This window comes from Myotis yumanensis, unplaced genomic scaffold (assembly GCF_028538775.1).
Source record: "Myotis yumanensis isolate MYYU_CA2020_CCGP unplaced genomic scaffold, mMyoYum1.0.hap1 SCAF_8, whole genome shotgun sequence".
Lineage (NCBI taxonomy): Eukaryota > Metazoa > Chordata > Mammalia > Chiroptera > Vespertilionidae > Myotis > Myotis yumanensis.
In genome coordinates, this window is record NW_027223759.1 from 29,626,831 (window position 1) to 29,649,876 (window position 23,046).

The window sequence follows — 23,046 nt, forward strand, 5'->3', positions numbered from 1 at the left end:
AGGAGCTCAGATTCACAAATGAGTGCTTTCTAGGAGGAAGGATTTAGTTGTTCCACTTAGTAGCCACACAAATATAGATAAATTCTAAACCTGTATATGAGAAGATACCTATGTTGGGAAATTATTATGCATTAACAATAAAATCAAATTCTAGGGCTCTTCTGTAACTTGGAAATCTGTACTTATGTTTTCTTCATTCACTATTTTTAAGGAGTCTCAAGAATCTTTTAAAAAAAAGTGTCCTGTACATGTAATCATATATAACGTTCTCTGTGAACTGGAGAAGAAATTTGACATGTCTCTTCTGAGAGCACTATTCAGCAAGACCATCATGAAGAATTACCCCGATTTATTTCGAATTTATAAAATATTCTACAAAGGTAATTAGGTTTATTATCTACCGTTTTGTGTCCAGGGCCAATTTATTCGCACAGGTATGCATTGAGTGTCTACCATGTGTCACACAAGGTGCTTGGCAGTGTGGATGTAGCAGTTAAGAAAAGACATATAATGAGCCTCTCAAAGTTTATGATATAATGGCTAGAATACAAACACCCAGCAGCAAATCTGCTTTAACTAGGCATTTAGAGTCACAGGACTACCAGAGCCATAGGGATATCAGATTTACTTAGAAGAACACATGACGAGAAACACAGCATCCCAAAGGGCAGCACCAGTTGCTTCTCTTCTATGGGACCATTTGCAAAGTTCCACACAGCAGTCCACAAAGTTGAATACAACCTGCCTCAAGTGATGGCTTAGATATGGGTGCTGGATCCACCCTGATTTAGCTACAGCATGCACAGGGGTGTCAATATCTCATGGAACAACTCTGTGGTCATAACTTTTAGAGATGGCTCAAGGAACAGCTGAGTTACAACAGTCACCACGTTGAAGGAAGACAAAAAATGGATTATAGTTAACATCTAGTCCCTCCCAGGCCACATGAAATTTACCTACCTGCAGTCACTGGTCATTTTTAACTCTAAGCTCAGTGTTGGCCTATTAACACAGAAGAAAGGCCACCTACATCAGGTTTCCAGAGTAGTGAGCAAGGTCAAATTTGCTCTTCAGGAAGTAGGAATGGTCTTATTAACTGATTCTCTACAAGAGGTGTGATCAACAATCAAATAATCAAAACACCAATTACTCTGCCAGAGATGGTTTTTGATACTATACAATATTACTGATTTAATTCTCTACTTTTTCCCTGAAAAGGCATGATTTCATATTTTTTATTGGTTCTCAGTAAAGATGTCCTCCAATAATTTTTGTTTGACTTGCCTAGAAAAGAATTTTTTTAATATATATATATATTTTTTATTGATTTTTTACAGAGAGGAAGGGAGAGAGATAGAGAGTAAGAAACATCGATGAGAGAGAAACATCAATCAGCTGCCTCCTGCACACCCGCTACTGGGGATGTGCCCGCAACCCAGGTACATGCCCTTGACCGGAACGAACCTGGGACCTTTCAGTCCGCAGGCCGACGCTCTATCCACTGAGCCAAACCGGTTTCGGCGTAGAAAAATTTTTTATTCTACATACTTTTGGTTTCAAAAAGATCTCCAAGTAACTCTGGAGAATCGAAAAGAAAAAAATGATATGAACTGAGGAATGTAGTGCCATATGAGCAAGCGTAAAGTGTTAAAGAGTCCATGTGTCTGCAGAACAAGGACAAATTAGATTAATCTCAGAGTGAGAAGCAGATTGTGGGAGTTTATTCAAATGGGATAAGTATAAAAGAAGATTTTAGAAAGCCTGGCTTCAAAAATTAAGTAATTTGATGTTATTTACCCCACAGTAAAGAGAGAGTACAGGTTTATACGGTTAATAATTACAGGATTATTGCCCCAGGAGGTACCCCTGCCATCAGCCCTTAGACATATTGTCTAACTGCTTCCCTCTATCTCTTCCCCGGGTGCCTCCAGAGACTTACAGCAAGGATTACTGGTGTATTACCTTCCTCCATATGTTTGTTGAGCTACCTACATGCAGGGGCCCAAGGCTGGTGCTGTGTTCTCCTTTTTTTGGGTAACCTTCCAAGATCCCTGCTCCAGGTATCTTGGGATGTCTGCTTGTGCCATAATATTCAAACCCTGCTTTCATCTTCAAAGAGTGCCTTTCCTTTGTCCTGGGATCTGGGTGCCCCTGGGAAATCTTTCTAATTGGCTCCCATGTCCTCTGATTTGTCTCTTTGGGAAGCACTTATCCTCCATGACTCAGTTAAACCAAAACCTTCTCTTGTCCAGCCACATTTTTAAAGATTTGGAATTTTATCCTCTTTTATACACATAAACCTCTTTGTTTTCCTCACAAGGAAAGCCCTCTATTTTTCTTTACTGTTAAAACAGTTAAGTAAACTCATTTCAAAATAAGTAGCACATTATTTATTTTGATATATGCTTTCCTGGCCAGCTGAAATTTTTTACGTGAGTAACAAGCTCATGATGCTGCCACAACTCTTTTATCTTGAAATTCAAGTGGCTCCTTTCAGTGTGGGAAGTATAAGAGCTACTTAATGTTTTCTCTTCATTCTGTCCCAGGAATGAAGAGGAAACATTACCAACAGGATTGGGACCCACTGAGTACTGAGTGACCCAAGGGTTGGAAATTCCTAACTGTGTAATTTCAGATGACTCTTGTTCCATAAAGCTCTCTAATTATCTTCTTTTCTTGCCCTCTCTTCAGCCATACCAGACATAGAATTCCTCCTAGAAAATGATGGAGAAGAATATGAGGAGAGGCCTAATGACCAACTAAGTCTGGAACAAGGTAGTTGCAAACAGATAGAAACTGATTCTCTTCTGCTAAGAGGAAATGAGAATGGGAAGTGGGCCTGAGTCTTGAGTGGAGTTTGGGAATCAGGGAAGACCTGTTCAAGAGCATAGAAAAGGCAGGGAGGGCTGTTTGTATGAGAGTCTGACCAGGGGCTGATCCTGAAGAAGGAGCTCTGACAAGAGATCCTAGGCCCAATAACCAAGACAGAGGAATGGGAACCCAGTGTGTCAGAAAATCAGATTAAAAGATGATGCTGACCTGGAGGTAACTGATTTAGAGAGACCCTGCAGGAGAAGATGAGTGTGGAGCTGTGAAGGGCTAAGAACTTTGGTCCCAAGGTCAACATCAGAGGAGATATTCTGGATGATGGAGAAGAAGGGACTGATTTAAATGTGGGAGATGCTGTTCAAGAGCAGAAATAGTCAAGGAGACGGGCAGCCATATAGGGAGGGAAGAGAGGAAGTGGTAAGATGTGCAGGAGGGGATGTGGGTATTTTGAGAGACAAAAGGAGGGGAAATGGAAGAGATGAAAAAGGGTTAAAGGACACAATAACAACAACCATATTATTAAGAGCTCACTTATAGACCATTTACTCTGGCAGTTGTGAGCTTAGAGCTCACAGCTGCCTTTGGGGAGAAGTATCAACCTCTGTTCATTTGTAGAAAAGGGGACTGAAATCTCAGAGGCCCTGTATGTAATGGGCTTGGGGTCGAAGAAGTAAGATGAATCCAGGCTTTCTGAACCTAGAACTTGTGTGCTTAACCCTATACACATTTAGATAACCTCATGGAAAAGACAGAATTATGAGTCAAAAGAAGGGAAACATGTGCAGAGAGAAAGATACAGAAAGAAGAATATCAGGAGCTAGAGGAAACATAGGAGAAGTAGATATTGAATCTCATAAAAAGGCCAACAAGACAGAGAAACAGACATGTATATGGAGGGTGTGGTGTGAAGGAGGCTTGGACAAGGAGACATGACTTCGTAGGAAGTCAGATAAGTCTATCAATCAGGAGTATACCTGGCAACAGAAACAGATTCCATATGGCCGTGGGTGACAACAAAAGCCATCTCTGGTTTCTGAGTGGCTTGTGGATGATCTCAGTGAGATGGCCTGGCTGAGGACAGAGGGCAGCTGATGGCAAGAGTTGGGTGGGATCCTCCAGGTCCAGATGGGCTCTGTATTGATACCTGGGGGAAGGGATCTTGAACTCCAACTTTATAAAGACTAAATTGGATTAGGGGAGAATGGCATAGCCCATATTTTAATTAATGAAATAAACTTTTCATTTCTTCCCCCAGGAACTGGTGGTAGTTCATATCAAAGACTGACATGGTTAGGCCCAGATGCCTGGAATTACAATGGTCTGTTCCTGTTGACTGTTCTGTGACCCTTTGTTGTTCTTGTCTCGTCTGGCAGGTGCTACGGTGCGGGAGGGGGGAGCAAGGGGGATGCTTCTTTTTAGTACTAATTGCCCAGAATAGTCAGTGTTTGCATTGGCAATTTCTCCAAGGATTTAGATAACAGAGTTTTCATTTTTTCTGGTTGCCTGGGAGGGTCGCTCCTTTCATACTCCTGAAATGCACTGGCTGCCAGCTTCTGACAGCCTAGGCCTGGACGTAATGCCCATGCACCTGGCTTCATAGTTTTCTGTCTCTGTCTTGCTTGCATCTGGCTGCAGCCTTGTTTTGACATTATGTTCAGTGATGGCCAACACTGCCATGAGAGTGGTTGGGTAGTGGTGATGAGTGTGTTCCCCCTAGACCAGGATCTCTCACCTGTTGGGTCCCTCACACAGGACCATGGATGCCATGTGCCTCCTGAGCAAACCCTCTCCCATCATCTCTGGGGCAGCAGGCCTGAAGCCGCTCTAAAAACACTATAGGAGTCATTATCATGTAGCTGGCACGGGGATGTGTTATTTAAGAAAAGATGTTCTAAATTAATAATACATTTTTATAAAAGAAAAAAAAAAACCTTCAGAATGTTTTGAAAGCACCACTATAATTTTAGCTATTAACATTTAGGAAAAAAAGTTAATATTTAAGAATATAAAATATCTAACATGCATCAATCCATATTCTTAGCAGTTCACTTACAAGGGTAGCTGGTGGGTATGGGGAGCTGTGAAAGGAAGGAATAATGATGAATAATGATCAGAGAAGGGATTCAGTGTGTGTGTGCACAGGTATTAGGTGTGGGGGGAGGAGAAAATGATATTATAACTCTAAAGATGCACAACAAACCACCAATAAATGTGTTAAGTGTCTGTCTCAGCTGGGACAGTTGACTGTGACCAGCACAGGTAAGGGAAAAGCTACACCTCAGGCCCCTTCCCCAAGAGGAGGCTCCATGGAACTGTAGATGTGGCACAAAACATGCACCAGGGCTCAGGTTCTATGTTAATCATGGGAATGACTATTGAAATCATTTTACATAAATTATTTTGCTTAGAAAAATAGCACTAAATGAAAAAAATCTAAGCTGCTCTGAAAAAATATTTATCTTTTCATGCTCTATTGAGGTTGATGGAAACAGGGTAGGGTGGGTTGATGGAATAAAAAACGGGCAGGGGAGTTTCACCATGGAAAAGGAGGTATGCTGGTCCTGGGTGGTTTACTCGGGTATTCATTCCTTATGGGTTCCTGGTCTGCTCTGCCCTCTATCTCTGGCCACAGACTCTTCAGACTTGTTTGTCATCTCCCTTGCTACTGCTTCCTGCTGAGCTTCTAACCTGGGTGGTACCAGCAAGAGAGAGGAGGGGCGGGGGGAGCAAGAGAGAAGCATGGTATTTCCCCATCACAGTCTTGGGCAACAATTCTGGCATTGGCCACATCTCCCATGACTCTACCTCCCACCAACCAGTCCAGCCATGGTTCAGCTTCCACCTAGCCAGTAACCTTAACACATGAGCTTACCTTAGATCCCTCCCATAGCTTCCTGTTGACTATTCTTTGGGTTGCCAAATTCCTGCATTTGGAATTGTCAGCTCTACCATCAGCTATATAACTAATCCCCTGGATTAAATTCTCTCTGATCCAAAAGCTTAGAGAGCTTTGTATTTTCCTGTCTAGATACAGCCCCACCTGAATGTGGACCCTTAGAGCACCACCATGACACACAAGAGATAAATGCAACTGAAACAGATACAACCAGCGACAATGAGGATGCACTAAAAAGCCAACAAGCAAATGAACAATGTGCCCAAGAGTCTAAGACAGCAGGTAAGACTGAGTGGCTGGGTTTGATGAGTGTGGAGGAGAACTGGCAGGTGGAGGGATTTGGTATTGTGGGTTAAGGCACAGGGAAGACTATGGTGATGATTGAATGCTAGAAAGACAAATGTAAAGAAAGACAAAATAGATGTAGAAAAGGCATTCACAGTTCACAGGAATAATTAAGAAACAGAAATAGAGAAGAAGAAAATAGAAAACTTAACAGAGAATGGATAAACTGAAAAAATCCAGGAGGGCCACATGCAAGGAGGATCTCACTCTCAGGACCTTCTTGTGTCCTGGGCACTGACAGTACTTCACCCTAGACCTATTAAGGTCTAGAAAAGAATTAAGAAGAGAGAAAAATGCAGAGGGCAATAATAGCAATAAATAGAAAAAATAGGGGGAGATACAAAGAGAACTATGTCGAGAAGGAGTAAAGGACAATGAATGAAGACCTGGCAGAGAGTGAACCAGGTAGAGAGAGAGGGCCAAGCATTGTCTGATTTGAGAATTACCACAAAGAAGGCACAAAGAGATGTTCCTAACATCATTAAGAAGGAAATGTGTCCACAAAATAAAAATGGCCCTGGAACCCACTCAGATAAAAATAGGCCTCTCCCCTGGACAGTAAAACATGTACAATTAAGAGAGGCACAAATTGCCCGGCATTGTGACTCAGTGTCCACCCAGGAACCAAGAGGTCTCCGGTTCCATTCCAAGTCAGGACACATGCCCAGGTTGATGGTTGGATCCCCAATAGGGGTGTGTTCAGGAGGCAGCTAGTCAATTATGTTTCTCTTGCATTGATGCTTCTACTTCTCTATCCCTTTCCCTCCCCCCTCTCTAAAAATCAATAAAAACATTAAAAAGAAGAGAGACACAAAGAAAGGACAGAGTTGAGGAGCAAGAAAGGACAGCAGTGGGGGAGCTTTCCTCTGCAGTGGAATTAGAGGGAGAAGGGCTTGTTGATTGTCATGAGGGTGCTCACTCCCTTAGGGAAGGCAAATGAAATTCTTCATTTATTACAATTTTGTCCAGGAGCAGAGCTACTCCACCATGGAAACCAAACCAACTCCTGCTCTGTAAACCCAATGGGTATGAAGAAGGAAAAGTCATTTTTATATTCAGGAGTTGAATGTGAAGCCCAAGCAAGGACTGACTGTAACCAGGCGTCTGACGTAATAGGTAAGGCTGACTGAAAGAATGTGTGATGTAAAACCCAGTTCCAGGCAAGGGTCTGGGACGTGTCATCAGGGCCCATGGAGACAGTCCTGGTGACCTTGGTTAGAGGTAGAAAGGGGAAGGAACAAGTGCCTTATACTTTGAGATCATCAGAAAAATGTCCCTAGTAATTGGAAAAAATATCCAAAACAGAAATGGGAACTTTAAATATTGATATAAGAGAGTATATTTCTATATTCAAAGAGAGGAAGGTATTGCAGTAAGGTTTAAAGAAAAGGGAATATTTCAGAGAGACAAACTATTCATGAAAGGATATGAAAAAAACCCCCACCCAAACGAAGACAAGGAAAGGCATAAAGAGATACCTTTGCCAGAAACAGGCATATTTAGCAAAAATGAATTGAACCAAGAGACTTTGCTTGGGGAGATGTGCAATTGATGCAGTGTGCAAACCAATAAATTAAATTTAAAATGATAATAAATAAAAATATTAAAAATATATAATTTGATGCCATTTCTAAAGTTTGGCTTTATATATGTATACTTCTCTCTGAAATATCTTTCTAGCTTAGTAAATATTTAGATATGTTTGAAATGATGCAAAGAAAGAAAGAAAGAGGTAGACTGAGGGTGAAGATAATAGATAGAAAGAGAATGGAGATAAGAGGTAAAGTGAAGATCTGAGTTGAGGTAGAATGTGGATGGGAATAGCAGGTTGAGCAAGTGGGGGGGACACATGTAGAAAAGTGCTGCAGGATGGGCAAAGCAGCCCTCTGTGCATGAACTTCAACACTTTCTGAATAGGACCTGGAGCAACCTGCAGGTCACGCACATCAGGCACAGACCAGAGGGACCTGAGTTAACTTGGCTTCTAGGTCTTCCTAGTAATCTCATGAATGGTTTCCAAAAGGGGGCTATGTGGAAGAAAAAAACAACACTAGGTGTTTTTTTTCTCTTCTAATATTTGCAGTGATCAACAGTCAGGACTTTGAAGAATTTACTGATGAAGATGAGCCTCCCATTGGTTCCACCTCAGCATTGAAAAGGAAGCCAGGTGAGGAGGTGGGAGCTCAAGGCTTGGGATGCAGGAAACTCAATTAAGAGGCATTGTTTCTGGATGCATCAATTCTGAGTTCATCCTATACCACAGAGCCTGTTTATCCTGTAATCCCATTCTCTATGTTTATTTTACCTGACCTTTGGCACAAGCAAGGTAATAAATCATTATATTTATATTTATAAAATATGTGGCCTATTAATCCATAGGTCTTTTAAATCAGCCAATGCACCCATCTATTGATTATATACTAGTAATAAGCTAGAGAAGTAGTGAATTTACTTTAAAACTAATACTGTGACTATAAAGTGTTGAGTTTATAGAGTGATTTCTACAGAGAAGAGAAAGCTAAATATTTCTTTATTGGAAGGTCATATTGTCATCTAATCACAAAGTTTGTATAGTGTCAAGGGTCACTTCCACTAGCTCTCCTGTGTTAGCAGAAATGGATAAGGTGTTTTCAAACCCAAAATGTTGTTTTTTAGAGAGTTCTCCAGCAAGTCAGGACATATAGAATGACTTTTCTTTTTTTTAAATATATTTTATTGATTTTTCACAGAGAGGAAGGGAGAGATAGAGAGTTAGAAACATCGGTCAGCTGCCTCCTGCACATCCCCTACTGGGGAGGTGTCCGCAACCCAGGTACATGCCCTTGACCGGAACCGAACCTGGGACCTTTCAGTCCGCAGGCCGATGCTCTATCCACTGAGCCAAACTGGTTCCGGCTAGAATGACTTTTCAAAGTATCTTTGCAAATAGTGGGTTACCTTTTCCTTTACAACAGCCTTGAGGCATGAGCAAGATGGCCATTATTACTCTTATTTCTAGATGAGAAAACAAAATCATTTAAATGTTTCAAATCTTACACAGAGTCTCATGGAGAAAGGGAAAGACAAGACTAGCTTCTCGGATTTTGTGTTATTTCCTTTGTAAATCTGGAACTCAAACAGTAATCAAAATGTTGTTTCCTCAAACCTGTGTATAGCATGAGTGGTCAGCAGATTTGCAGCACTTTAGTGTACAAAGTGGTGATTGCTTTTCCCTTCCTACTTTCCCAGAGGTATTAGAAACATGTCTTTTGAGCTAAACTCACTAGGAAAAGAGCAAAACACAAATAAAGATGTTACCTAGTTTTGATGTTACAACAAAACAATATTGTAAATAATTCTTTTATTCTAATAGTTCTGAATATCTATGAATGTAAAACATTAAGTTTTCTTCAGTTTATAGAGAGTGCACATTGTGTCTTGAGGCTTATTGTAGGCAAAGTGCTCTGAAAAGTGGTCCCAAAATAGGGCCATGGCTCAGACACCAGAGATTATTTCAAAAGGCACAAGTGGGTAGAAGAGGCTCCCTACCAACAAGTTTCTCAACATGATATTTCCAAGGTCTCCCCACAAAGAAACAGCAGATGAAGGAAGTGTGAAATGGCTATAGAAGGGTAAGAGGTAGAACAGAGAGAAGTGTAGGAAGGAAAAGTTCAAACGGAGCACAGGGGTTCTTTGTGATTGTCTTGTCTCTTCTATGGGGACATGAAATAGAGCATCACTAACCTACAAGGCAGGTGATATAAAGGGACAGACCAGGTGACCTGTGTGCAGGCCATGGTATACATGGGTTTTAAAAAAAAATTTTAAGCTGTATTAAGAAATTCTATGCTGCATTGGTTCCCTGGTCACACAGTGAGACACCTAAGAATCCTACTCTTTAGGACTTGATCCCTTAGACTCTAAGGCTTAGAATCAAACAGAGAGGAGAGAAGCAAGAATACACCTGTTCATATCTATAAACTGTAGTAGATAAGATTGTATTTCTGGACAGATATCCAGAGTCTAAATCCGGAGCTCTGTTTTCATAATGAATCTTTTTCAGAGGTTCTCTATAAGCATTGATTAATTACTTCTGGGATACCATTTTAAACATTTAGCTATTTCAATTGTATTGAAATATAGGAGGAGGCAAGAGGCATTAGAAGTGGTTGTTTGACTGGATGGGCACAATCAATTGATATATTGAAAAAGAAGCAATAATGCCCTACTAAATAACAGTCGTTTTTACTAAACACTATCATTTATTAATACCAAAGAGTTTTTATTCTATAAAGCAGAGTGAGCACAATATTTCACTGTTGACAATAGTGTCATTAATACAAAACTTAGAATATCTTCAAAGTATAATTTGTGCTACCATTAATTACTTCTGGAAAAAATGGTTTAGACCAACTACTTTCAAACTTAAATGATACTTAAGTGGTTGACTTAGATTTTGATTTGTCACAGGGCTTTTGTGAAAAAGTTCATTTTTCACATAAACCTTAATAGAGAGATAGGGTACAAAGGTTATCCCAGCATTCATAGTGGAAGAAACTGGAGATGATAATGTTTGAGGGTCATTTACAAATTCACATGGAATGTAAATGGGAGCACCAGGCAGGAGCCCAGGATTATGGTGCTCAGGGGAGCATTAGAACTGGGTTCAAGTGAGAGGAAGAGGAATATAATCATCTCCACATTGACATTATCACAAACCCTATCTGCTGTGTGAGTTGTCATAAACTCTGTAAGACCACTGCAAACAAAAACAGTTCTCTCCCTTTTACTATATAGAGTCCATGGATTTCAGAAAATCACCTACCTGTGGAAAAATACTTTGCAAAACAGGTAAGAGCAAGCAAATAAGAACTTTTCATGGTGACACCTGAATAGTGTTTACTATAAAAGATACATTCTAATTTTTGCTTCTTCATTTATAGCAAAATAAATATTTGTGTTAATATAAGATAGTTCATATTATAACTTTTGTATTAGTTAGGCTAATGGCTGTGACAAATAAACCTAAACAGGCCAATCACTCAAACACAATATGATTTCAATATTTTTATCAAGTAAACTTTCCAAACAATTTCAGAAAGGGGGCACGGGTGGGTGAGAAAGGAACTTTATTTCACAAAGTCATTCTGGGAAGCAGACAACTGAGAGATCTGCCCTCTTCAATTCCAGATTTCTAAGACCACCTTGGGAAAGAAGCAGAGCTAAAATATAATACAATACAGACATGAACACAAATCCATAAGCTACATGTAAAAGAAGAAATTGAATGTAGTACATAATACAAGGACCAAAAGAAAACAGAGAAACTTTGGCCAGAGTGGCTCAGTTGGCTGAGCATCCTCCCATGCACCCAGAGGTTGCTGGTTTGATTCCCCATCAGGGCACATGCCAGGGTTGTGGGCTCCAAGCCCAATAGGGGTGTGGCAGGAGGCAGCTGATCCATGATGTTCCTCTCTCATTAATGTTTATATATTCCTATTCTCTCTCTCTCTCTCTCTCTCTCTCTCTCTCTCTCTCTCTTTCTCTTTCTCTCTCTCAACCAATAAAAATATGCTGTTGTTGTTTTTAAGAGAGGAACAGAGAACGGACAGGGTGAGCAGCAGATGGGGGAGCTTTCCCCTTCAGTGGAATTACAGGGAAAAGGGCTTGCTGATTGTTTGAGGGTGCTTAATCCCTTAGGGAGGCAAATGAAATTCTTCATTTATTACAATTCTATCCAGGAGCAGAGCAACTCCACCAGGAAAACCAAAACACCTCCTGCTCTGTAAACCCAATGGGTATAAAGAAGGAAAAGTCATTTTTATATTCAGGAGTTGAATGTGAAGCCCAAGCAAGGACTGACTGTAACCAGGCGTCTGACGTAATAGGTAAGGCTGACTGAACGAATGTGTGATGTGAATCCCCGTACCAGACAAGGGTCTGGGACATGTCATCAGGGCCCTTGGATATAGTAATGGTGGCCTGGGTTAGAGGTAGAAAGTGGAGGGAACAAGGGCCTTATGCAGCGAGGTCAACAGAAACACGTCCCCAGTAATTGGAAAAATATCAAAAAACAGACATGGTAAATTTAAGTGTTGATATCAGAGTGTATGATTCTATATGCAAATAGAGGAAGGTATGGGAATAGAGAAAATTTTCAGAAAATCAAGATGTTCATAAAAGGAGATGAGAAAAACACACACACAAAGAGAAGGAGAGGAAAAAAGAGATACTTTTGCCAGAAATCAGCATAATTGCCAAAAATGAGCTGAACCAAGAGACTTCATTTGGGGTGATGGGTGATTGATGTCGTGTGGAAATGATGTCTTATTCATTTGTACACTTGAATCCTATAAAGTTTGGTGAACTAATATTATGCCAATAAATTGAGTTAAATATAAAAATAATAAATACACTAAAATTAACAGTATATAATTTGATGCCATTTTTAAAAGATAGGCTTTATGTAGGTATACTTCTCTTTGATCCCTCTATCTAGCTTAATAAATATTTAGATATGCTTGGAATGAATCAAAGAAAGAGATAGAATGAGGGTGGAGATATCAGAGAGTGGAGGTAAGAGATAGAGTGAAGATGGGAGTTGAAATAAATGGGCATGGGGATAGCAGGTATAGTGAGGGTAGGCATAGAAATGTGCTTCAGGTTGGGCAAAGCTGTGCTCTGTGCATGAACTTCACAACCTTCCGGGTAGGGCCTGGAACAACCCGAAGCTCACACACATCGGCCACACACCAGAGGGACCTGGGTTAACTTAGCTTCTATGTCTTCCTACTGCTCCCATGAAGGGGTTTCCACTCAGTGGTCTCCATGGCCCCACCCCAAGACACTGCGTGCTTTTTTCTTCTTTGTGCAGTGATCGACAGTCAGGACTTTGCAGAATTTACTGATGAAGATGGATCTTCTGAAGCTTCCACCACAGCATTGAAAAGGAAACCAGGTAAGGAGGTGGGAACTCAAGGCTTGGGGTGCAGGAACCTCAACTAAGAGGCACTGTTTCCTGAGGCATCAATTCTGAGTTCATCCTATACCACGGACCCAGTTTATCCTGGAATCCCATTCTCTGTGTTTATTTTACCTGACCTTTTGGGATGTGCAAGGTAATAAATCATTATATTTATATTTATAAAATATGTGGCCTATTAATCCATAGGTCCTATAAATAAAACAATACACCCATCTATTGATTATATACTAGTAATAGGCTAACAAAGTAGTGAGTTTATTTTAAAACTAATACTGTGACTATAAAGTGTTGGGTTTCTACAGTGATTTCTACAGAGAAGAGAAAGCTAAATATTTCTTTATTATAAGGTCATATTGTCATCTAATCACAAAGTTTGAATAGTGTTGAGGGTCAATTCCTCCAGCTCTCCTGTGTTAGCAGAAATGGATAAGGTGTTTTAAAACCCAAAATGTTGTTTTTAAGAGAGTTCTCCAGCAAGTTAAGACATATAGAATGACTTTTCAAAGTATCTTTGCAAATAGTGGGTTACCTTTTCCTTTACAACAGCCCTAAGGAGTTAGCAAGATGGCCATTATTACTCTTGTTTCTAGATGAAAAAACAAAATCATATAAATGTTTCAAATCTTACACAGAGTCTCATGGAGAAAGGGAAAGACAAGACTAGCTTCCCAGATTTCGTGTTATTTCCTTTGTAAATCTGGAACTCAAAATAGTTATCAAAATGTTGTTTCCTCAATCCTGTGTATAGCGTGAGTGGTCATCAGATCTGTAGCACATTAGTGTACAAAGTGGTGATTGCTTTTCCCTTCCTACTTTCCCAGAGGCATTAGAAACATGTCTTTTGAGCTAAACCCACTAGGAAAAGAACAAAACACAAATAAAGATGTTACCTAGTCTCGATGTTACAAGAAGACAATATTGTAAATACTACTTTTATTCTAATAGTTCTTAATATCTATGAATGTAGAACATAAGTTTCCTTCAGTTAATTGAGAGTGCATATTGTGACCTGAGGCTTAGTGTAGGCAAAGTGTTCTGAAAGGTGGCCCCAAAATAGGGCCATGGCTCAGACACCAGAGATTATTTCAAGGGGCACCATGGGGTAGAAGAGGCTCCCTACCAACAAGCCTTTGAACACGAGATTTCCAAGGTCTCCCCACAAAGAAACAGCAGATGAAGGAATTGTGAAATGGCTATAGAAGGGTAAGAGGTAGAACAAAGAGAAGTGTAGGAAGGTAAAGTTCAAACGGAGCACAGGGGCTCTTTGTGATGGGCTTGTCTCTGCTATGGGGACATGAAATAGAGCATCACTAACCTACAAGGCAGGTGACTTAAAGAGACAAACAAGGTGTCCTGTTTGCAGGCCATGGCATACATGGATTTTCAAGATTTTTCAAGTTGTATTAGGGAATTCCATGTTACATAAATTCCCTGGGCACTCACTGAGACATCCAAGAATCCTATTACTGGTGCAGTGATCAATAAACTAGATTCCTTAGAATCAAATAAAGGAAGAGAGTCTCATGACTCTAAACCGTATCAGATAAGATTGTATTTCTGGACAAATATCCGGAGTCTAAATCTGGAGCTCTGTTTTCATGATGAAACTTACTCTAATGTTCTTTATATTCATTGATTCATTATTTTGGGAATACCATTTTAAGCATTTATCTTTATCAATTCTATTGCTAAATAAGAGGAGGCAAGGGTCAATCTAAATCAGTGGTTCTCAACTTTCTGGCCCTTTAAATACAGTTCCTCATGTTGTGACATAACCATACAATTATTTTCGTTGCTACTTCATAACTGTAATGTTGCTACTGTTATGAATCAAGTAAATATCTGATATGCAGGATGGTCTTAGGCGACCCCTGTAAAAAGGTTGTTCAACTGCCAAAAGGGTCGCAACCCACAGATTGAGAACCACTGTTCTAAATGGTTGTTTGACTGGATAGCATAATCAATTGATATATTGAAAATGTAGCAATTCTATACTATTAAATAATAATCTTTTTTACTATACACTATCATATGTTAATGCTAAAGAATTTATATTCTATAAAGCAAAGTGAGCACAATATTTCAATAACTGTTGACAATAGTGTCATTAATAGAAACCTTCGAATGTCTTTGAAGTATATTTTGTGCTAATATTAATTATTAATGGGAAAAATGGTTTAGACCAACTACTTTCAAAAACATATGATACTTAAGCGATTGACTTACATTTTGATTTTTTACATGCTTTTGTGAATTAAATTTCACTTCTTTCACAAAACCTTAACAGGGAAATAAGGTAAGTAGGCTATCCCATCATTGTAGAATAGGAGACAATAATGTTTGAGGGTCATTTACAAATTTACGTGAAAAGTAAATGGGAGGACCAGACAGGACCCCAGCATTATGGTGCTCAGGGGAGCATCAGAACAGGGTTCAAGTGTGAGAAATAGGAATATAATCATCTCAACATTCACATTATCACAAACCCTATCTGGTGTGTGAGTTGTTACAGACTCTGTAAGACCACTGCAAACGACTACTGTTCTCTCTCTTTTACTTTATAGAGTCTGTGGATTTCAGAAAATCACCTACATCTGGACAAATACTTTGCAAAACAGGTAAGAGCAAGCAAATAAAAACTTTCAATGGGTATAAATGAACACTATTTTCTACAAAAGATTCATTCTGATTTTTGTTTCTTTGTTTATAGTAAAATAAAAATTTGTGTTAATATAAGATAGTTCATATTTTAACTTTTGGTTAGGTTAATGGCTGTGAAAAATAAATCTAAAGAGGCCAATCACTCAAACACTATGCAATTTCAATATTTTTATCAAGTAAATTTTCCAAGCACTTTTAGAAAAGGGAAGTGGGGGGGCGGGGAGATAGGAACTTTATTTCACAGTCATTCTGGGAAGCATACAAATGAGAGATCTGCCCTCTTCAATTCCAGATTTCTAAGACCACCTTGGGAAAGAAGCAGAGCTAAAATATAATACAATACAGACATGAACACAAATCCATAAGCTACATGTAAAAGAAGAAATTGAATGTAGTACATAATACAAGGACCAAAAGAAAACAGAGAAACTTTGGCCAGAGTGGCTCAGTTGGCTGAGCATCCTCCCATGCACCCAGAGGTTGCTGGTTTGATTCCCCATCAGGGCACATGCCAGGGTTGTGGGCTCCAAGCCCAATAGGGGTGTAGCAGGAGGCAGCTGATCCATGATATGATGTTCCTCTCTCATTAATGTTTATATATTCCTATTCTCTCTCTCTCTCTCTCTTTCTCTTTCTCTCAATCAATAAAAATATGCTGTTGTTGTTTTCAAGAGAGGAACAGAGAACGGACAGGGTGAGCAGCAGATGGGGGAGCTTTCCCCTTCAGTGGAATTACAGGGAGAAGGGCTTGCTGATTGTTTGAGGGTGCTTAATCCCTTAGGGAGGCAAATGAAATTCTTCATTTATTACAATTCTATCCAGGAGCAGAGCTACTCCACCAGGAAAACCAAAACACCTCCTGCTCTGTAAACCCAATGGGTATAAAGAAGGAAAAGTCATTTTTATATTCAGGAGTTGAATGTGAAGCCCAAGCAAGGACTGACTGTAACCAGGCGTCTGACGTAATAGGTAAGGCTGACTGAACGAATGTGTGATGTGAATCCCCGTACCAGACAAGGGTCTGGGACATGTCATCAGGGCCCTTGGATATAGTAATGGTGGCCTGGGTTAGAGGTAGAAAGTGGAGGGAACAAGGGCCTTATGCAGCGAGGTCAACAGAAACACGTCCCCAGTAATTGGAAAAATATCAAAAACAGACATGGTAAATTTAAGTGTTGATATCAGAGTGTATGATTCTATATGCAAATAGAGGAAGGTATTGGGGTAGAGAAAATTTTCAGAAAATCAAGATGTTCATAAAAGGAGATGAGAAAAACACACACACAAAGAGAAGGAGAGGAAAAAAGAGATACTTTTGCCAGAAATCAGCATAATTGCCAAAAATGAGCTGAACCAAGAGACTTCATTTGGGGTGATGGATGATTGATGCAGTGTGCAAATGATGTATTATTCAGTTGTACACTTAAATAATATACAGTTCTCTGATGCAATGTCATCCCAATAAATTGAATTAAATATAAATATGATAAATACATTAAAAAATTAACAATATATTATTTGATGCCATTTTTAAAAGATAGGCTTTATGTGGTATACTTCCCTTTGATCCATCTTTCCAGCTTAAATATTTAGATATATTTGGAATAAATAAAAGAAAGAAAGAGATAGAATGAGGGTGGATATATTAGAGAGTGGAGGTAAGAGATAGAGTGAAGATGGGAGTTGAAATAAATGGGCATGGGGATAGCAGGTATAGTGAGGGTAGGCATAGAAGTGTGCTTCAGGTTGGGCAAAGCTGTGCTCTGTGCATGAACTTCACAACCTTCCAGGTAGGGCCTGGAACAACACTAAGGTCACACACATCGGCCACACACCAGAGGTACCTGAGTTAACTTAGCTTCTATGTCTTCCTACTGCTCCCATGAAGGGGTTTCCACTCAGTGGTCTCCATGGCCCCACCCCAAGACACTGCGTGCTTTTTTCTTCTTTGTGCAGTGATCGACAGTCAGGACTTTGCAGAATTTACTGATGAAGATGGATCTTCTGAAGCTTCCACCACAGCATTGAAAAGGAAGCCAGGTAAGGAGGTGGGAACTCAAGGCTTGGGGTGCAGGAACCTCAACTAAGAGGCACTGTTTCCTGAGGCATCAATTCTGAGTTCATCCTATACCACGGACCCAGTTTATCCTGGAATCCCATTCTCTGTGTTATTTTACCTGACCTTTTGGGATGTGCAAGGTAATAAATCATTATATTTATATTTATAAAATATGTGGCCTATTAATCCATAGGTTCTATAAATCAACCAATGCACCCATCTATTGATTATATACTAGTAATCGGCTAGTGAAGTAGTGAATTTATTTTAAAACTAATACTGTGACTGTAAAGTGTTGGGTTTCTACAGTGATTTCTACAGAGAAGAGAAAGCTAAATATTTCTTTATTGAAAGGTCATATTGTCATCTAATCACAAAGTTTGAGTGGTGTTGAGGGTCAATTCCTCCAGCCCTCCTGTGTTAGCAGAAATGGATAAGGTGTTTTGAAACCCAAAATGTTGTTTTTAAGAGAGTTCTCCAGCAAGTCATGACATATAGAATGCCTTTGTAAATCTGGAACTCAAAACAGTTATCAAAATTTTGTTTCCTCAATTCTGTGTATAGCATGAGTGGTCATCAGATCTGCAGCACTTTAGTGTACAAAGTGGTGATTGCTTTCCCCTTCCTACTTTCCCAGAAGGATTAGAAACATGTCTTTTGAGCTAAACCCACTAGGAAAAGAGCAAAACACAAATAAAGATGTTACCTATTCTTGATGTTACAACAAGACAACATTTTAAATAATACTTTTATTCTAATAGTTCTCAATATCTATCAATGTAAAACTTAACTTTCTTCAGATTATAGAGAGTGCATATTGTGACTTGTGGCTTATTGTAGGCAAAGTGCTCTGAAAAGTGGTCCCAAAGTAGGGCCATGGCTCAGACACCAGAGATTATTTCAAGGGGCACCATGGGGTAGAAGAGGCTCCCTACCAACAAGCCTTTGAACACGAGATTTCCAAGGACTCCCCACAAAGAAACAGCAGATGAAGGAATTGTGAAATGGCTATAGAAGGGTTAGAGGTAGAACAGAGAGAAGTGTAGGAAGGTAAAGTTCAAACGGAGCACAGGGGCTCTTTGCGATGGGCTTGTCTCTGCTATGGGGACATGAAATAGAGCATCACTAACCTACAAGGCAGGTGACTTAAAGGACAAACCAGGTGACCTGTTTTCAGGCCATGGTATACTTGAATTTTCAAGATATTTCAAGTTGTATTAGGGAATTCCATTCTACATCAATTCTTTAGGCACACACTGAGATAGCTAAGATTCCTATTTCTTGTGCAATGATCAATAAACTAGATTCCTTAGAATCAAATAAAGGAAGAGAGTCCCAAGAAACCACCTTTCATGACTCTAAACTGTATCAGATAAGATTGGATTTCTGGACAAATATCTGGAGTCTAATTTTGGAGCTCTGTTTTCATGATGCATGTCTTTCTGAAGTTCTTTATATTCATTGATTCATTACTTCTGGGATGCCATTTTAAGCGTTTAGCTTTATTAATCCTATTGCTAAATAGGAGGATGCAAGGATCATTCTAAATGTTCATTTGATTGGATGAGCATAATCAATTGATATATTGAAAATGTAGCAATAATATACTAGTAAATAATAGTCTTTTTTACTATGCACTATCATATGTTAATGCTAAAGAGTTTATGTTCTATAAAGCGGAGTGAGCACAATATTTCCCTAACTGTTGACAATAGTGTCATTAATAGGAACTTTCTAATGTCTTCGAAGTATATTTTGTGCTAATATTAATTATTAATGGGAAAAATGGTTTAGAACAACTACTTTCAAACTCAAATGATACTTAAATGATTGACTTACATTTTGATTTTTCACATGCTTTTGTGAGTTAAATTTCACTTCTTTCACAAAACCTTAACAGGGAAATAAGGTAAGTCTGTTAACCCATCATTGTAATGTAGGAGATGATGTTTGAGAGTCATTTACAAATTCACATGGAAAGTAAATGGGAGCACCAGGCAGGAGCCCAGCATTATGGTGCTCAGGGGAGCATCAGAACTGGGTTCAAGTGAGAGGAAGAGGAATATGATCATCTCAACATTGACATTATCACAAACCCTATCTGCTGTGTGAGTTGTCATAGACTCTGTAAGACCACTGCAAACAAATACTGCTGTTCTCTCTCTTTTACTTTATAGAGTCCATGGATTTCAGAAAATCACCTACATCTGGAAAAATACTTTGCAAAACAGGTAAGAGCAAGTAAATAAGAACTTTTAATGGTTATAAATGAACAAGTGTTTTGGTTTTTTTATACAAAAGATTCATTTTAATTTTTTGCTACTTCCTTTATAGGAAAAACAAATTTGTTTCAGTTTAAGATATTTTATATTTTAACTCTTGTGTTACTTAGGCTAATGGCTATTACAAATAACCCTAAAAGGTCAATAAATCATTCAAACACAAAACAATTTCATAATTTTTTCTCAAGCAAACATTCCAAAAGTTTTTAAATGGGAGAGGGACTCTATTTAACAAAGGCATTCTGCGAAGCATACAAATGAGAGATCTGCCTTCTTCAATACCAGATTTCTAAGACCACCTTGGGAAAGAAGCAGAACTAAAATATAATATAATTACAGGCATGAACAGAAATCCATAAGCTACATGTAAAAGAAGAAGGAGAATGTAGTGCAAAATACAGAGTGCCAAAAAACACACAGAGAGAAACCCTGGGTGTTGTGGCTCAGTTGGCTTAGCAGCCTGCCATGCATGCAGAAATCTTTGGTTTGATTTCCCATCGGGGCACTTGCCAAGGGTTGCAGATTTTGTCCCCATTAAGATTGTGTTTAGGAGGCAGCTGATCCATGATGTTCTTCTCTCATAGATGTTTCTCTCCCTCTCCCATGCACACTCTCTCTATAGTCAATAAGAAAATATATTTTTTAAAAGAAAGAAATCAGAGAAGCCCAGTGAGAATGAAATATCTTAGTTCAGACTCAGGGGACAGTGAGGGATAAAATATTAACCTACAGTTCATGAGAGTGCAAAAGGCAGATCATGTAGGTCTGAGAAATGGACATTCTAAACCTGGGTTTTCAGAGCTTCCCACACTTTTTACTCTTTCAGTTACTATGTCATACACTGAGATCTTTAAGAAATATTTGTTCCTTCCGCAGGGAGAAGTATTGAAGATTCTTCAGGATTCTGTGCAGAGAAGAAGCCACGAGTAACCTGTAGCTCTGCAGTGAGAAACCCTAAAGTGTCTTCAGGATTCAGTGCAAAGAATAAGCCCCCAGGACCCTGTAGCTCTGCAGTGAGAAACCCTAAAGTATCTTCAGGATTCAGTGCACAGGCTAAGCCCCCAGGAGACTGTAGCTCTGCAGTGGGAAACCCTGAAGTATCTTCAGGATTCAGTGCAAAGAATAAGCCCCCAGGACCCTGTAGCTCTGCAGTGAGAAACCCTGAAGTATCTTCAGGATTCAGTGCAAAGAATAAGCCCCCAGGACCCTGTAGCTCTGCAGTGAGAAACCCTGAAGTGTCTGCAGGATTCAGTGCAAAGAATAAGCCCCCAGGACCCTGTAGCTCTACAGTGAGAAACCCTAAAGTGTCTGCAGGATTCAGTGCAAAGAATAAGCCCCCAGGACCCTGTAGCTCTGCAGTGAGAAACCCTGAAGTGTCTGCAGGATTCAGTGCAAAGAATAAGCCCCCAGGACCCTGTAGCTCTACAGTGAGAAAACCTAAAGTGTCTTCAGGATTCAGTGCACAGAATAAGCCACCAGGATCCTGTAGCTCTGCAGTGAGAAGTCTTGAAGGTTCTTCAGGATTTGCCACACAGAATAAGCCCCTGGGAGCCTGTAGCTCTGCACTGAGAATTGGTCCTGATGAGAAGGGTAAGGACTGCCGTTGCTGGGCTTTAGGACATCAGGAGTCTGAGCTCAGAGCTCCTGTTTCTCTGAACACACACCAAGGCCTGGGAGCCTATTACTGCCTTGATCTCATGCCATTTTTAAAAAAATTTATTTTATTGTTCAAAGTATTACATATATTCCTCTTTTTTTCCCTCTTTACCCCCTCAATTTTTAAACCCCCTATAGAAAACTGTAGAGAACAAAATAAACTAACAAACAAAATAGGAATTGACCCATAGATTCAGAGAACAGACAGTTGTCAGATGGGAGTTGGGGTTGAGGGACTGGGTGATAAGGGTAAGAAAATTAAGCAAAGGGGAAAAAACCCCTCATACATTGACACAGACAGCAGTATTGTGGTTAACAGCAGGAAGATGGAGTAGGGGAGGGACAAGAGGGTAAAGAGGAGGGAATGGTGATGGAAGGAGACTTGACTTGGGGTGGTGGACATAACAATTCAATATACAGATGATGCACTGTAGCACTGTATACTTGAGACCTGTATAATTTTATTAACCAATGTCACCTCAATAAATTAAATAAAATTAAATAAGTAAAATTACAAAGAAAGAAATCACTCTAAATTGAAGCTTAAGATAGCTCTAGTTGAATGGCAGTGTGTCTTACTCCTGAGTTTAGACATAAAATTTCCCAATGTGATGGATTACATAGTGATATCCACCTACTCACACCTATTCTGTATAAAGTGAGAGTCAGCTATTGGTTAAATTTTTCACAATCCTGTTAAAAATTAAATAGACTCTAATTATTGATAGAAGAAAAAGCTTCTGGCTATTACTATCAAATCCATTTATAGCTTCTGACAATGATCCCCAACATAACATCGGTCTTAATAGTGATACTAGAGTCCTAGTGCATAAAATTTGTGCACTGGGTGGGGGTAGGGGGTCCCTCAGCTCAGCCTGCTTCTTCTCACAGTCCGAGATCTCTCTCATAGTCTGGGACCCCCTCACTCTTTACCACCCACCTGCTCGCTGCTACTTACAGCTCAGCTCGCTGCTCCTTAGCGCTGCTGGAAGCAGGACAGGCTCCCACCACCACCACTGCACTCGCCAGCCATGAACCCCAACATTCCACCGATTCTTTCAACGTTTGGTCAATTTGCATATTAGGGTTTTATTATATAGGATTTAAATGTCTTTGCAAACAAGATATCTATTTATGCTTACAACAACCAAAATGTTAGGCCAGATAACTGTATAAGATTCACAACTCTTTTGGTTAAGGCTTTGTTTTCCTTTACTTCCAAATCCTGTGAACATTGAAAACAAGTCTGTTTAGGGAAGCCAACCTGAAAAGACCTAAGAGCAAATGTAATAAATAGCTTTCTTTGCTACACAAGTTTTGTTCAAATATTTTTGTTTTTACTCTAAAATAAAAA

The 23,046-nt window shown here is 39.5% G+C and overlaps 1 protein-coding gene across 4 annotated transcripts in view; it reads left to right on the plus strand.

The window, feature by feature from the left end:
* Positions 1 to 23,046, plus strand: part of LOC139015085 (nuclear body protein SP140-like) — a 50,092-nt gene that overhangs the window by 11,488 nt on the left and 15,558 nt on the right. For all 4 annotated transcript variants that reach the window (XR_011472404.1, XM_070422346.1, XM_070422348.1 and 1 more), the window contains exons 3-16: positions 212 to 380; positions 2,692 to 2,775; positions 4,085 to 4,147; positions 5,858 to 6,007; positions 7,040 to 7,186; positions 8,154 to 8,237; positions 10,847 to 10,900; positions 11,791 to 11,937; positions 12,924 to 13,007; positions 15,599 to 15,652; positions 16,518 to 16,664; positions 17,652 to 17,735; positions 19,932 to 19,985; positions 20,913 to 21,626. Coding sequence is in view for 3 of the 4 variants with exons in the window: in XM_070422346.1 (XP_070278447.1) it covers positions 212 to 380; positions 2,692 to 2,775; positions 4,085 to 4,147; positions 5,858 to 6,007; positions 7,040 to 7,186; positions 8,154 to 8,237; positions 10,847 to 10,900; positions 11,791 to 11,937; positions 12,924 to 13,007; positions 15,599 to 15,652; positions 16,518 to 16,664; positions 17,652 to 17,735; positions 19,932 to 19,985; positions 20,913 to 21,626 (2,035 nt within the window). In the remaining variant the exon portion in view is untranslated. The remainder of the gene's footprint in view (positions 1 to 211; positions 381 to 2,691; positions 2,776 to 4,084; positions 4,148 to 5,857; positions 6,008 to 7,039; positions 7,187 to 8,153; positions 8,238 to 10,846; positions 10,901 to 11,790; positions 11,938 to 12,923; positions 13,008 to 15,598; positions 15,653 to 16,517; positions 16,665 to 17,651; positions 17,736 to 19,931; positions 19,986 to 20,912; positions 21,627 to 23,046) is intronic.